At 41.6% G+C, this 15,545-nt stretch overlaps 1 protein-coding gene across 2 annotated transcripts in view; it reads right to left on the reverse strand.

Annotated features, from left to right (window-relative positions):
* ACAD11 (acyl-CoA dehydrogenase family member 11) overlaps positions 1 to 15,545 on the reverse strand; it is a 69,341-nt gene that overhangs the window by 46,032 nt on the left and 7,764 nt on the right. For both annotated transcript variants that reach the window (XM_020804567.3, XM_073003499.2), the window contains exons 4-7: positions 14,777 to 14,938; positions 11,185 to 11,349; positions 4,632 to 4,779; positions 186 to 307 (exon numbers count right to left, since the gene is read on the reverse strand). In XM_020804567.3, the coding sequence (XP_020660226.2) occupies positions 186 to 307; positions 4,632 to 4,779; positions 11,185 to 11,349; positions 14,777 to 14,938 (597 nt within the window). The remainder of the gene's footprint in view (positions 1 to 185; positions 308 to 4,631; positions 4,780 to 11,184; positions 11,350 to 14,776; positions 14,939 to 15,545) is intronic.

Below are 15,545 nucleotides of genomic sequence, written 5' to 3' on the forward strand. Positions count from 1 at the left end.
ACAAATCCCCTGCTAAATACCTGATAACTTATCATTTTGGAGGGCCCTTACTAGCTAAAACAAAAGAGAATAATCACTTTGCTTCTGGCAAAAAGCTTTACTAATGTCATTGAAGAGTATTGCTCTGGAGTTGTTTTCACCTGATACTTAAAATGTGCTAATATATTTGTAAAAATAGATAGTACCTGGCTGATTGAAGCAAGTTTAAAATATGAAAGTGAAAGAAAAAAATTCAGGTTGGACAAGTTAATGCTGGTACCCCTGCAGCGAGAGTAAACCATCGTCAGTTCTTCAAATGAAGGAATTCCTAGGGGGCAAAACATAAAATGATATGAACAGTTGGTTTTAATATTCAATTGTGAAGTTCTTTTGGAAAATTACATGAACCACATATGATCTGAAAAACATACCCTGTTTCCCTGAAAATAAGACAGGGTCTTATATTAATTTGTGCTCCAAAAAAAGCATTAGGGCTTATTTTCAGGGGATGTTTTATTTTTGTCGTGTACAACCATCTACATTTATTCAAATGCAGTCATGTCATCTTATGGCTGCTGCACAATGGTGGAGGGTGGGGTTTCACTTAACTAGGGCTTATTTTTGGAGTAGGACTTATATTACAAGCATCCTGAAAAATCATAATAAGGCTTATTTACAGGTTAGGTCTTATTTTAGGGGAAACAGGGTACATAGCTGCTCTCTCATGGAGTGATATATGCTGTCAAGTGATGGCTGGTACCAAATGCAGTGCCTTCACAAAGATGCCCATACACAGGGAACTCTTCTACTTCCATCATTGCTGGAGCTTCCCACTCCATGCCTTAGGCTTTTCCTTGGGAGCAGGTCCCTCAGTTCACAAATATTGTGGAGAGTGTGGGTCAGCAGAAGAGAGGAAAGGGCATTTCTCCAGTACTTGATATACCGCATTCCACACAGCTAATGCTGTCAGATTTTAGAAGCTACGCAGAGTTGTCCTTGTTAGAATTTGGATGAGAGACCACCAGGGAACACTAGAGATAGACAAGGAGGACTTGGAAAGAAAAGAATCCTGCCTGAAACTCTAGACAGCAATGGCTGCCAGTCAGAATTGACAAAAAAGGGCCATACAGACCAGCAGGTCAAGTCCATACAAAGCAACTTCCTATGTTCTGACAGTTCTCTGTAAGCTTGCACTTAGATGTTATTGGATGTAACCTAAGGCCACTGATGTTCTTTAAAGAACACATCCTAATTAAACACATCCATTGTTTTAATACAATATTTGCTTTTAAAAAATCCTAATGATCAACCTTGCTGTTCTACACATCTTCATGTATACTCAGAAATAATTCCCACAGAATTTATTATTGTTAGGCATAGGCATCCTTCAGTCTCGAGAGACTATGGTATCGTGCTCTGCATGGAGGACTTCGAACAGAATCTAGTGTGGCTGAGAAGGCCAATTCGAGAGTGACAATCCCTTCCACACTGAGGACAAATACAATCTGTACCCCATCTAGCTCCCTGATTTTGCTGCTTTCGTGACTGCCTCTTTGCCTCAGCCTGCTGGGCAAGGTTCTCTTCAAATTGGGAGAGGCGTGATGTACCACCTGCCTCCAGGCTGAACGCTCAGACGTCAGGGATGGAAAACCATCCATGTTGAGATCCATTCCAAGGCCTTCAGATCCCACTTGCAGATATCCTTGTATCACAGCTGTGGTCTCCCTCTGGGGCGATTTCCCTGCACTAATTCTCCTTACAGGAGATCCTTTGGAATCCAACCATCAGCCATTCTTGCAACATGCCCGAGCCAACGTAGGCGTCGCTGTTTCAGTAGTGATACATTAATTATTGTTAATTACTACCAAATCTATGTAGCTTTCCATGGGTTAAAATCCTGTAAGTCCCATCCTTAGCCTGGTGCCCTCTCTGTACTCTATGGGCCCCTATTTGTAGCATTTATACTCCACTTTACCACTAGAAATATTCTCAAAGCAACTTATTAGCTAAGAAGAAGACAAGAGAGCACCTGCTATTAAAGCTAACAGTCTAAGGCAGGCACAACACAAGAGGGAAAATGGAGAGGAAGAAAAGGAAACCAGAAAACTCAGACACAAGTTCTTGATGTTACAAAGTGCTGCAACATGGTGAAAAGGCCACTGAATGACAAATGGGGACAAACAAAGCCCAGTAAGGATGGCTTTTGCCTTTCTCCAACTTCTCTGGAGGTCTGATGATGGCGCTGCTTTTCCCTCAAACATGATAAAGCAAATGGGTCTGTCCAACTTGAGCACTGCTGCTGCCACTTATTTATTTATTTGTTTGTTTATTTATTTATTTATTTATTTATTTATTTATTTATTTATTTATTTATTTATAATTTCCAGAGAACCTAGTAAAAGCTGATTCCACAGTCCTAAGAAGGAACGGTCAGACATCTCTTTATGCAAATAATTGCTTTACGCCTAACCATAACAAGTTTTTTTTAAAAAATGAAAACAACTTTGACAGGATGGGCGTGTGTGTGTTTAGTCGTTTAGTCGTGTCCGACTCTTCGTGACCCCATGGACCAGAATACGCCAGGCCCTCCTGTCTTCTACTGCCTCCCGGAGTTGTGTCAGGTTCATGTTGGTTGCTTCGCAGACACTGTCCAGCCATCTCATCCTCGGTCGTCCCCTTCTCCTCTTGCCATCACACCTTCCTAACATCAAGGTTTTTTCCAAGGACTCTTTTCTTCTCGTGAGATGGCCAAAGTACAGGAGCCTCAGCTTCAGGATCTGTCCTTCAAGTGAGCATTCAGGGTTGATTTCCTTTAGAACTGATAGGTTTGTTCTCCTTGCAGTCCAGGGGATTCTCAAGAGCCTCCTCCAGCACCACAATTCAAAGGCATCAATTCTTCGGCGGTCTGCTTTCTTTATGGTCCAGCTCTCACTTCCGTACATCACGACAGGAAAAACCATAGCTTTGACTATTCGGACTTTTGTTGGCAAGGTGATGTCTCTGCTTTTCAAGATGCTGTCAAGATTTGTCATCGCTTTCCTCCCAAGAAGAAGGCGCCTTTTAATTTCAGGGCTGCTGTCTCCATCTGCAGTGATCATGGAGCCCAGGAAGATAAAATTTGACACTGCCTCCATATCTTCCCCTTCTATTTCCCAGGAGGTGATGGGACCAGTGGCCATGATCTTAGTTTTTTTGATGTTGAGTTTCAGACCGTTTTTTGCACTCTCCTCTTTCACTCTCATTACAAGGTTCTTTAATTCCTCCTCACTTTCTGCCATCAGAGTGGTATCATCTGCAGATCGAAGGTTGTTGATATTTCTTCCGGCAATCTTAATTCCGGCTTGGGTTTCTTCCAGTCCAGCCTTCCGCATGATGTATTCCGCATATAAGTTAAATAAGCTGGGGGACAATATACAGCCTTGCCGTACTCCTTTCCCAATTTTGAACCACTCAGTTGTTCCATGACCAGTTCTAACTGTTGCCTCCTGTCCCACATATAGGTTTCTCAGGAGACAGATAAAGTGGTCAGGCACTCCCATTTCTTTAAGAACTTGCCATAGTTTGCTGTGGTCCACACAGTCAAAGGCTTTCGCATAGTCAATGAAGCAGAAGTAGATATTTTTCTGGAACTCTCTGGCTTTCTCCATAATCCAGCGCAAGTTAGCAATTTGGTCTCGAGTTCCTCTGCCTCTTCGGAATCCAGCTTCTACTTCTGGGAGTTCTCGGTCCACATACTGCTGAAGCCTACCTTGGAGGATTTTGAGCATAACCTTGCTAGCGTGCGAAATGAGTGCAATTGTACGGTAGTTGGAGCATTCTTTGGCACTGCCTTTCTTTGGGATTGGGATGTAGACTGATCTTTTCCAATCCTCTGGCCACTGTTGAGTTTTCCAAACTTGCTGGCATATTGAATGTAGCACCTTAACAGCATCATCTTTCAAGATTTTAAATAATTCAGCTGGAATGCCATCACCTCCACTGGCCTTGTTGTTAGCCAGGCTTTCTAAGGCCCACTTGACTTCGCTCTCCAGGATGTCTGGCTCAAGATCAGCAACTACATTGTCTGGGTTGTCCGGGATATCCAAATCTTTCTGATATAATTCCTCTGTGTATTCTTGCCACCTCGTCTTGACGTCTTCTGCTTCTGTTAGGTCCTTCCCATTTTTGTCTTTTATCATGTTCATCTTTGCGCAAAATGTTCCTCTAATATGTCCAATTTTCCTGAACAGATCTCTGGTCTTTCCTTTTCTGTTATCTTCCTCTATTTCTTTGCATTGTTCATTTAAGAAGGCCCTCTTGTCTCTCCTTGCTATTCTTTGGAAGTCTGCATTCAAGTTTCTGTAACTTTCCCTATCTCCCTTGCATTTTGCTTCCCTTCTCCTCTCTGCTATTTCTAAGGCCTCGTTGGACAGCCACTTTGCTTTCTTGCATTTCCTTTTCTTTGGGATGGTTTTCATTGCTGCCTCCTGGACAATGTTACGAGCCTCTATCCAAAGTTCTTCAGGCACTCTGTCCACCAAATCTAGTTCCTTAAATCTGTTCTTTACTTCCACTGTGTATTCATAAGGGATTTGGTTTAGATTATACCTGAGTGGCCCAGTGGTTTTTCCTAATCTCTTCAGTCTAAGCTTGATGACAGGATGGGCACATACCTGCAATGCCACGTATACTCTGTAAATTCTGTGTGTGCACACGTGCAAGAGTTCTAGGCCAAAGGTAGAAAGCAAGAATATAAGCCAAGTCTGCCAGAGGATGCCCAATAGTTGAAAGTTCCCAGTCCAGAACTGCTATGATACGAGCCTAGAAAGAGAAAAATGCAGAAATAATCAACTGTGATGGAAAAGTATAAATTAACAATCCCCAGCCAGTGACACACATAAGCAAGGCATGCAAAAGAAATCTGCTGGACTTGTGGAGTTCATCCAGACCTTGAAACAATTCATCCCTATTGACCTGAACTCTGTATGTGTACTAGAGACTTTTGCAGCACTGCAGGATTCACCTATATGGGGTTAGACCAGAATTTACAGGTCTATCTGTACATAAGATGAATTCGGCTGGAGCAGACCATCATGCACTTCATTCGATTCCCGTTGTGCCCAACCAGTTGCCTGTGTTACAGCATCTTGTCCTGCTTGAGTTACTCTGTCATTCACATTCACCTAAAGGAGGCAACAGTATGCATACCTACACTACTTTCACATTCACTTTGCATTAAAAGACTTTACAACCCATAATCATGACTTAAATCACATTCAGCCCAGTCAAATAGGTCTGACTAGAGAAGAGCCCCAGCTTAAAACCATGCTGCAAAAACACCCAGAAGTTTTTAAAAAGCAGAAAAAAGCACCTCACCTTACCAGGCAGCCTGAAGCCTCCCTACAAACACACACACGCTCACTCAGAAGCAGGAGGAGGCAGTCCAAAGTTTCCTCTGACACACTCTCTCTAACTGCTGGGGCGAAAGAGCTACAAAGACGCAGCCTCGTCACCACCTACAGTTAGAAATTTGTATTTCACGCCTTTTTCCCCTGCCTTTTTCTGTACATAAGTGGAAGCTCCGATCACAAGTAGAAGCAAAATTTTGAGGCTGGAGCTGGTTGTAACTCGAAATGGTCACAAGCAGGGACGTTCGTAAGTCGAGGCCCTACTGTATATGGAAAGTAGCTATATCAGATCAAATCCCAGCTCCTTGTCTGATTGGTTTGGATCTTTCAAAACATGTGCAGAGTGTTTGCATGGTAACCCGCTCTCAAGGGAAGCAAACTGTAGCTGCTGACAAAAGCATGGAAATCCCAAACACTGAAACTCTCATTGAAAGACCCAGTTTAGGGGAACATCCTGAAATAAAGGAGACTGCTGATTTGGTGCTGATGAAAAATCCTAATAGTTCCTCCTTTATTAAGGAACAAAAGGAAGAGAGCACCTTAAATAATTGTTTTGAAAAAGTTAAAGAGAATCGCATTCCACTTTCCCCTGAACAACCAGAGAGGTATTGTGTGGACCAAGACCTATTGTACAGAGAGGTTTTAATGCCACCTTGTAGGGATGGAGAAGGGCCCCACAAACAATTGTCCCTGTTAAATACCGAGAAAAGATTCTGGAAAAAGCACCCAAAGATGTATTTGGAGCACACATGGTCCTCCCTCGCACTAAGCAAAGGTCCACACAGAATTTTTATTGGCTAGGGATGGGGCAGCAAATTAAGCAATATTGCCAAACCTGTGATACTTGCCAGAAGCAAAGTACTGGAAATGACAAAACTAGAGCTAAACTATGCCCATTGCCTGTTATCTCGACCCCTTTCCAACATTTAGGTCTAGACCTGGTGGGACCCCCTACCCAGGGCAACTAGAGGAGGAAATAAGTATATTTTATCCATTACTGACTTTGCCACCAGATACCCAGAAGCTGTCCCCCTAAGAAACAGAGATGGAAACTGTGGTGTATGCGTTAATTAGTTATATGTGCTGAATGGTTTTTGCGTCAGAAATAATAACAGATTTAGCAACTTCCTTTACTCCCAAACTAATGAAGACACTATGGCAGGTCTGTGGAATTTCCCATGTGATGTCATCTCCTTACCACTCCCAAATGAATAGGTTAGTGGAACAATTTAATGGAGCTTTAATGAGAATGGTACGTGCATATGTGGCAGAGAACCCAAATGATTGGGATAATAAATTACAACCACTGCTATATGCTTATCAAGCTATTTCTCAAGAAAGCACAGATTTTAGTCCTTTTGAACTTTTGTTTGGTCGTAAAGTAAGAGGGCCTTTAGATTTGTTACGACAGAACTGGGAAGATTATAAAGAAAAGGACCCTGAGTCAATTGTAGAATACATGGATAGGTTAATGAACACCTTACAAAGATCCCTAGAGATAGCTGGGGAAAACTTAAAGGGGTCCCAAAATAAACAGAAAATTTGGTACGATAAAAAAGCCCAGGAAAGAACATTCGGTCCTGGAGAAGAAGTATTAATGTTGAGACCCACAAAAAGAAATAAGTTGCAGTTAGCGTGGATCAGACCATACAAAGTGGTTCCCAAAATGAATGCTGTCAATTATATTTTCCAAAGGGAAGATGAAGGCCATAAAGTAGTCCATGTCAACATGTTAAAACCCTATTACTGTATAGGAAACAGTAGTTTTCCTCTCTATCAGAAGTGGAGAGCAAAATCATAGCATGAAATTGTGATCTGTACCAACCACAACTTTCAAATGTAGTGTTTCAGACAATGCCCCACTTCAGTTCAGACTGATTCAGAGCCAGTCCATTTCAACTTGTACTCCAAATATTCAAAAATCCAAATAACTGTATCTTCTACTGGAATCTATGACTTACAGCTGTTTTTAATCACAAAGTTATTTGGGGCCTATTGAACAGGAATTGCACCTCTGATCCAAGCCTACTTGGAAATTCAGATTGTCATCCTCTCATTGACTGGCTCTAGGAAAATAAAACAGCTGTAACACTTCCTTTGTTTTTGCACTGATTGTCTGAAATTTGGAGAAATTAGAAGACCACGAAAATGAATAAACCTGCCAGATTTCATGACTTCAGGGGTTTGCATATGAGGCTCCTTTTAAGTCTGTTTTGCTCAAAACGAAACATGTTTAAAAGGATGTTCGTACATTCAATTAAATGTTCAGTCTTGCCAGTTCATTCTCTCTACTGCCACCTGGCGATCTGCACAACCCAGCTGCTTCGTGGAGGAGGAGGAGGAAAAGGGTAGAAGCAGCACAAATAGCTTTCTTTGGGTAGCTCAAAATAATGAGGGAGATGATAATAAGTGCCAATATAAATGGCAATATTAGGAACAGCACACATATTACACTGTTATATAACTGATACTTAAATAGATGCTTTTGGTGGGGACATGGGAGAGGGCCTCCTCTGTTGCTGCTCCCAGGCTCTGGAACTCCCTCCAATAGGAAGTTAGGTAGGCTTCATCTTTGTTGTCCTTCCGCAAGCAAGCAAAGATATTTCTCTTCAAGCAGGCTTTCTCCTAATAACTAGTAGTCTGAAAGCAGTTTTTAAATGGATTGTTGTGCTCTGTTGTTTAAAATGTGTTTTAGTATTGATTTTATTTACCATGTTTAATAAAATACTTATTTAATTTATCTGTGAAGATTCTCAGTCATCCAGGTGAGATTATCTGGAAGTTGAAACATGGCAACTGGACTTCTTTCTTATTAGGTTGAAATGTTTCACTACTCATCCAAGTAGCTTCTTCAGTCTGAGGAGGGTTGGTAGGAGATCCCTGATAAATCTTCCAGGTTGGTTTCACTTCCTCCTGGTCTGAATAGGCTCATTAGATAGACAAAGGTGGGAGGGTCAGAGAAAAACCCACTTCTGCAGTCCTTTTCTACCCATTCTCATGGGTTGTTAACAGTGGTCTTCTGGTGGGTGTGGTCCTGATCTTTCTGGGGACGGATGAAAGGGCAGCATGATAAATGGGAGACATATTGTATTTAAGGCCTCCATCTCTGTAGAGCTCAGAGCACTCCTCTTTGCATTGGACTGAAATGCAAGGCAATGTCCCAAACCAGCAGGAGAATGGAACAGTCTGTGACCCAGAGGCAACGGAAGAACCTGGTCATTCCTTACATGGTGGGTGTATCTGAAAAGCTCAAAAGGATTTTTGGTAAACACCACATACCTATGCACTTCAAACCCATAAACACACTAAGGCAGAGACTTGTCCATCCAAAAGACCAAACACAACAGGAGCAATATAGTATGTGCCGTCCAATGCAAAGAGTTTTCAGAGCTCTACATTGGAGAAACCAAACACCCACTAAACAGGAGAATGAGTCGTTGCCCCTCCTGTACTGGAGGGGCAACAACTCAGGACCACAATCAGCAGTGTTCCTTCATTTGAAGGACAAAAGGATACTCATTTGATGACCAAAATGTACTCATTTTGGATCCAGAAGATAGGTGGTTTGGGAGAGAGGTCAGGGAGGCCATACATGTGCATATAGAACAGTGGTCCCCAACCTTGGGCCTCCAGATGTTCTTGGAGTACAACTCCCAGAAGCCTTCACCACCACCTCTGCTGGCCAGGATTTCTGGGAGTTTAACTCCAAGAACATCTGGAGGCCCAAGGTTGAGGACCACTGAATTATAGAAAACCTCTCACTCAGCAGGGGTGGAGGCCTTAGATACAATCTGGCTCCTATTTATCATGATGCCTTTCCTCTGTCCCCAGAAAGACCACTGTTAACGTCCCATGACAATGGGTGGAAAAGGACTGCAGAAGTGGGACTTTCACTCCCCCCCGCCCCGTCATTTTGTCTATCTAACAAGCCTATTCAGACCAGGGGAAAGTGAAACCAACATATATCAGGGGTCTCCTACCAACTCTCCTGAGACTGAAGCTACTTGGATGAGTAGCAAAATGTTTCAGTCTAATAAGAAAGAAGTCCAGTTGCCATGACTCAACTTCCAGATACTTAATTCTTTTTAAATATTTGTATACGTTTAAATATTGACTTTTAAATATTTTTAATTATGTAAGCCACTTTGGGTTCTTTTTAAGGAAAAAGGCAGGATAAAAATATTTGAAATATATAAATAATAATTAGGTTTTTGGTTCAGCTATACATAGTTGGATAGTTCAATGGTTCAAATATCTGGCTGCGGAGTCAGAGGTTCCCCACTGTGCCTCCTATCACAAGAGCCAGCGTGTGTGGCCATGGGCAAGCTGAAGTCCCAGCATGCCCCCAGAAGAAAATAATGGTAAGCCACTTCTGTGTACTCTGTATCTAGAAAAGGGTTACCATAAATCAGAATTAACTTGATGGCATGCAATTATTGCAGTTATCATCATCATCATGGTTATACACACATCAAATAAAATTCCTCAGAACAGGCAGTGATCTAAGTAGAATTATTACCATATTTGCCGGTGTATAAGGTGACTGGCCATATAAGACCACCCCACAACATTCCCACTCAGAATGTAGAGTTTGTTATATACTTGCTGTATAAGACTACCCCCTCTTCCACATGCGATTCTGCTTTGGCTGCATCATGGGAAGAGTTCTTTTTGCCCCTTTTGGTTCCTTTTCGGAGAGAGCCAAAGTTTGCTGGAAGAAGGAACAGCAGAGAGGCGGCAGCAATTTTGGAGAAGCAGCAGCCATTTTGAGAGGCAGCAGCCATGTGGTCACAAATCAAAATGGCTGCCTCCTCTCTGCTCTTCCCAACAGTCAGCTGTTTGGCGCTAGAGTCAGGCTGTTCCCAGGCTAGGAGCTGGGCTCTACTCCGTCTTACTACCAGGTAAGTGACTTCACTGGGAGAGAGGGAGGGTTTGCTGGACATGCACCCAGCGTACAAGACAACCCCCCCCCCACTTGGAGGCATGTTTTTCAGGGCCAAAAAGTCATATGCCGGCAAATACGGTACTAAGAAACCTGTTAAAAGTTCAAATAAATATACACTGGTCACTCATCTCTCCCTGCATCTGACACCTACAGCTCCAAATTGAACAGACAGGTTTTTAAACTTTGTCTACATTTGTCCAAGTGTGGTTCCATACAAAGGTGGCAGAGGAGAGAATTCCACAGCTTTGGAACTAAGTGGTCAAATGCCCAAAGCCTGGAATTGGTCACCCTACTCCAAGGGACCAAAAAAAGTCTTGAATCTGTGGACCGATTCCTCTTAAGAGGAATATGACATGCCACCTGCCCTACTAAATTAATTAGGACAGGAACAATGCACAACTTTAAATGTCAAGACACAGATTTTAACACTTATCCCTGATCTAAGGTGGAACCAGCCAAGCAAAAATAAAGTATCTACTTTGACATCAAAACTCTCTACTGGGATGAGCAAGCTCCAGAAGCCAGAACTATTTTTCTAGCCCCAGACTCTCCAGGGCTATACTAGTTCTTTCAAATTAAATCAGTAATAACAGGAAAGACACCTCTAATTTAAAACCCCATCCCCTCAGCTAAGAACCTTATCTTTATGTCAAAACAAGATAGAGGGAACGACTAGAAACATTTTTCTGTTTTCTTGGAAAATATCTCCATTTTTCTACTTTTTTTCTTATCTGGGATCCTAGGTGCCCCTAAAACAGGTGAGAGGGGGCTCACTGCCAGTTGCAGACTGTGTTGTTCTAACCCCTGCTCTGTACAACAGTATAATATTTTAAAATTGCTGTATGAGAATAATTGAAACTGGCTGCAGAATACCTCTCTTGGATGAAATATTACATTATCTAATCTAAAATCTCCGTGAACCAGTTTTTCTTCATAATCATCAGCTGGAATGTTATTTCTTAACCATTCTGCTAACTCATTCATAGCCGGGATGTCAGTATGAGTGGCTGCTTGGTACTGTCTTTTCCATGCAGATACCTAAAAACAAACCAAAACCATAATTAGTAAGTTGTGAAAAACAGATGCAGGATTGAAGCCTAACAAATGAAAAAATATACAGGAAAAATGTGGCTAGATCATGGTCGATCCAAGTCTCCTACCATGCCACAAATTGCTTTTCGAAGCAGCTGGTCATGCACAGGGTCAGTACCACTGTGAGGGACACAGTAAGGCCATGGAATTATTGCATCAGACTTCAGATGTCTTGAATGTAGAGCACACTTTCAGTTATTTACTATTATTGTATCTCTACCAGCAGAGATGGAGAGATATGTCGGCAGTATCGTGTTTCCCGGAAAATAAGGCAGGGTCTTATATTAATTTTTGCTCCAAAAATGCATTAGTGTTCACTTTCAGGGGATGTTTTATTTTTTCATATGTACAACAATCTGCATTTATTCAAATACAGTCACACCATCTTCTTCTGGTTGCTGCACAATGCTGCACAATGGTGGAGGGCAGGGTTTCACTTAACTGGGGCTTATTTTGGGAGTAGGGCTTATATTATGAGCATCCTGAAAAATCATACTAGGGCTTATTTTCAGGTTAGGTCTTATTTTCAGGGAAACGGTATATCCTGCTTCTTGTAATTTCAGTTGGCTGGCCCTAGATACTATGTATCTTAAGTTGGACAAGTGGCATGGTATTATTTGGTACTTTGTCACAGCCTACAAAATGCCTAGGGTCCACCACAGCAATAGAGAAAGGGGAACGCCGCTGCTTGAGAAAAACGAGTACCCTTTTAGGCACAGAGAAATGGTTTTATGGTTTTATAGTTCTTTAGGAACCAGGTCAACAAATAAGCAGCCTGATCTCAGATACATTTCCTGATTACTTTGGTTCTGTATCTGAATGGCAGCTTCTCTTGAATTCATTTCAAAATAGTAGCACAAAACAGAAAGTGTGGGAAACAGAAGAAGCTGATATCTCTTGTTTCCACTGAAAAACAGGAATCCTACAACACCCACATGCATCTCTCTCTCCAGTTGAATAGGTCAACATTGTGTATGTAGACTTTGTGACTTACATGTACATAAGAGTAACATTCAATCCTCTTTAGAAGCACCTTGAGACAAGCATGCTTGGGAAGCTGACTTTTAAAACACTGAAATCAAAACACTGATTTGTTTTTCCTTTTGGCAGAAGGGGGGAAGGCAAAATAATATGCCACTTTTTAAAGGCTAATAGTTTCATTTCACTGTGTTTACAGATCCAAATTCATTTTCTCAAAAACATGTTCTTTATATTTACACATATACCCATGAATAGGTATGGATACAGACAATGGACAAAGTAATAGGGGTTCTGTAACACAGGAATAGGACTGTCAAGCCATTAATTACTTCTAGCAGGTCCTGGTTAGGGTAATGGCTACAGATCAGGTGGAATTATCTGTCACCTAGTTGTGAGGATATAAATATGCAGGACAAGTATTTGCACTCCTGTGTTTAAGGAAGTGGATTTTGATCCACAATACCTCAGATTGAACTAAAACTATCAGTCTTTAAAGCACTACATTATTTTGACCCTTTTTCCCCCTTTTGCCAATATACTGTGACAGACTAAGACAGAAACTTCTCTGGATATTTTTCTTGAATCAATTAATTTCCTGAAATTAGTTCAATGCCTCTTCTTAGATAACTAAATTGGCATGAGTAATTGAGCACTCTCACTGAAATATTACCAAAGGGTCACAGATTGCTTCTGCACTTTCAGGTTCAGTAAATAAATAACCAGCTAGCAAGAAAGAGCAGGAAGCCTGCATGCTATTCATTCTATCTGCTGAACATTACTAACTATAGTAATTGTGCAGTTATGTCACAAAATCAGTGCACAAGCAAAACAAATTGATCTAGACACTCTCCCTCACAGTTTTGTGTAGGATTTCAGTGCGAGATAGGCAGTGAGTCGGAGGCCTCACTCGCTGGAGCGCCGTCCACCCTCGACACTAAGGATAGGCCTAAGGAGAAGGGCAAACCATCAATTGCTCAAACAGTAGCTCCAAATAAGCATCCCGAGGGGAAGGAACAGGAGACGGTGATCCAATGTATGAGGGGGATGGGAATCAAGTGAGAGAGGAGCAGAAAAGGTGGGAAACAAGAAGGGGAATGGCAGAGAAAGAGAAGCAGGGCAAGGAGAAGTTATAAGGAGAGAGGAGCCCCTGCCTCTCGGTTGGGAATGGATTTGGACCAAGGACCCTTAGACTGATAGATGGGAAAGGATCAAAGTACCAAGGGAAGAGACCAGTTATTGGAGGAGGTCTGCTACGTCCCTCTTACTGGGGAGAAACTGAGGCAAAGGAGTGGAGGAGGAGGATTAGAGAGGAAAGAGAGAAGGTTGAGGAGAGGTGTAAGAGAAGTGAATGGAGAGTTCTGGCGATGGAGGAGTTGAAAAGGTCTGGGAAATATTGGATTGGCAGGGGAATACCCTCTGGGATGACCTTCTCAGAGCTGAGGCTATGTCCCTGTTGCCTGCCCCATCAACCACCCTGTTGAGAGACTGGACAACCTCAGATCCACCAGGCCCGTGGAACTCTAGTTATGGCAACCCATTTATTGTTGAAGATTGGAAACCCCCGACCGTCCTGTTGACAGAGGGAGATAAAGACACAGAAATGTTTAAAGGCACTAGTTTATTTGTTCAAGACACAATAAATGTTCCATTGTTAAAAGAGCAACCCTCGACTGATGTCTTTCTTGAAAGGGAGCCAGAACTGGCTCAGATACAAAGTGAACCCTCACATTCAGAACCTCCTGTTTTCACTTTCCTTTGATCATAGTTTCATGTATAATCCATTCTGGGAACTGCAGCTGACATTGACTCGGCTTAGTTTAAACAACCCGGATTCAGAACTGACAGTTTGAAATGTTACTCATTGTCTACAGATGTTCATTCTGTGTTATTTTTATTCCTCTGTTATTATTATTTTTTTGCATAGTTCTGTCACTGATATGGCTATATGGCAGTACCGACATTTCTTTTATTGTTTCTATACAGACAGCCTTGAGGCCAAAACTCCATCAATGTCCAAACAAATGTTAAAACAATGTTAAACAATGAAACCATCTTCAATAGGTATAAAAATTAAGATCAGAACTATATCTTTCCCTCTAAGAGAGTAAAACCAGCTATCAACCTCTTACTTAAAACCATCAAATATCAAATCGAACTGAATTTTATTTCTACCTATCAGAAGCTGAGCAATGAATGAATATAAACATTTTCCAATACTTTTATGTTCCCCAGAATACTATATTGTTTAAAAAACCCACAAGGTTTGAATGAAAAATAAAGAAATTATATCTGCAAATGAAAACTATTCACACCTAAAACATTGATTTACTAGTACAAAAAATCATAGGCTTAGGATGAAATATTTATTGCTGCTGTCACTGCAGATATTTACCTGTCTCTTACAGTAACCTGGTCCTCGTCCATAATCTTGAAGTCCCATTGACTTCACATCAAATGAATGCAGTCGGGCCAGAGTTTCTATTAGAGCCACATACAGGGCAGATCTTTCTGCTGGGCTTACTTCAGGTAGTGCCATGTTTCGAAAAATACGACCCTAAGAACATAATACATTGAATATTATATGGAAGCAAAGTTAGAGAAATTAAAGCTTTATTTCAATCAAACATGAAAAATACCACTATGAATTATGAAATCAATTATGAAGTCCATTGTGTCCTTGGGGTTGGATCCAGACTATATGCAAAAGGGTTTCTTTCATATATGAGACCAGGAAGGAACTGAGACCCAGTTGAAGCTTCCTACTACAGCACTAATTCCCAACCTTGCATAACCCAGGTGTTCTCTGACTGTAATTCTCTGAAGCCTTTACCACTAGCAGTGCTGGCTGGGGTTTATTGGACTTGAAGTCCAAGAACATGTGGGTTACCCAAGGTTGGGAGCCAATGCACTAGAGGAAAAGAGTGTGATTTTTCATCACTTTCCACTTCAGGCTCCAAATACCACCTCCTGCACTGTTCTAGCAGAGTTAGCATAAGATAAAAACAACGGTCAATTGAAAAAGCAACATCAGCAGCTCAAATACAATAAAAGCGTTAAAGCAGGAGTAATGAACTTGTAGCTCCACAGGTGTGGTTTGACCAGAACTTCCATTATCCTCAAGTATTTGTCATGCTGATTGGAGCTCATGGAAATATTAGTCC

Source organism: Pogona vitticeps, chromosome 6, assembly GCF_051106095.1.
Source record: "Pogona vitticeps strain Pit_001003342236 chromosome 6, PviZW2.1, whole genome shotgun sequence".
NCBI lineage: Eukaryota > Metazoa > Chordata > Lepidosauria > Squamata > Agamidae > Pogona > Pogona vitticeps.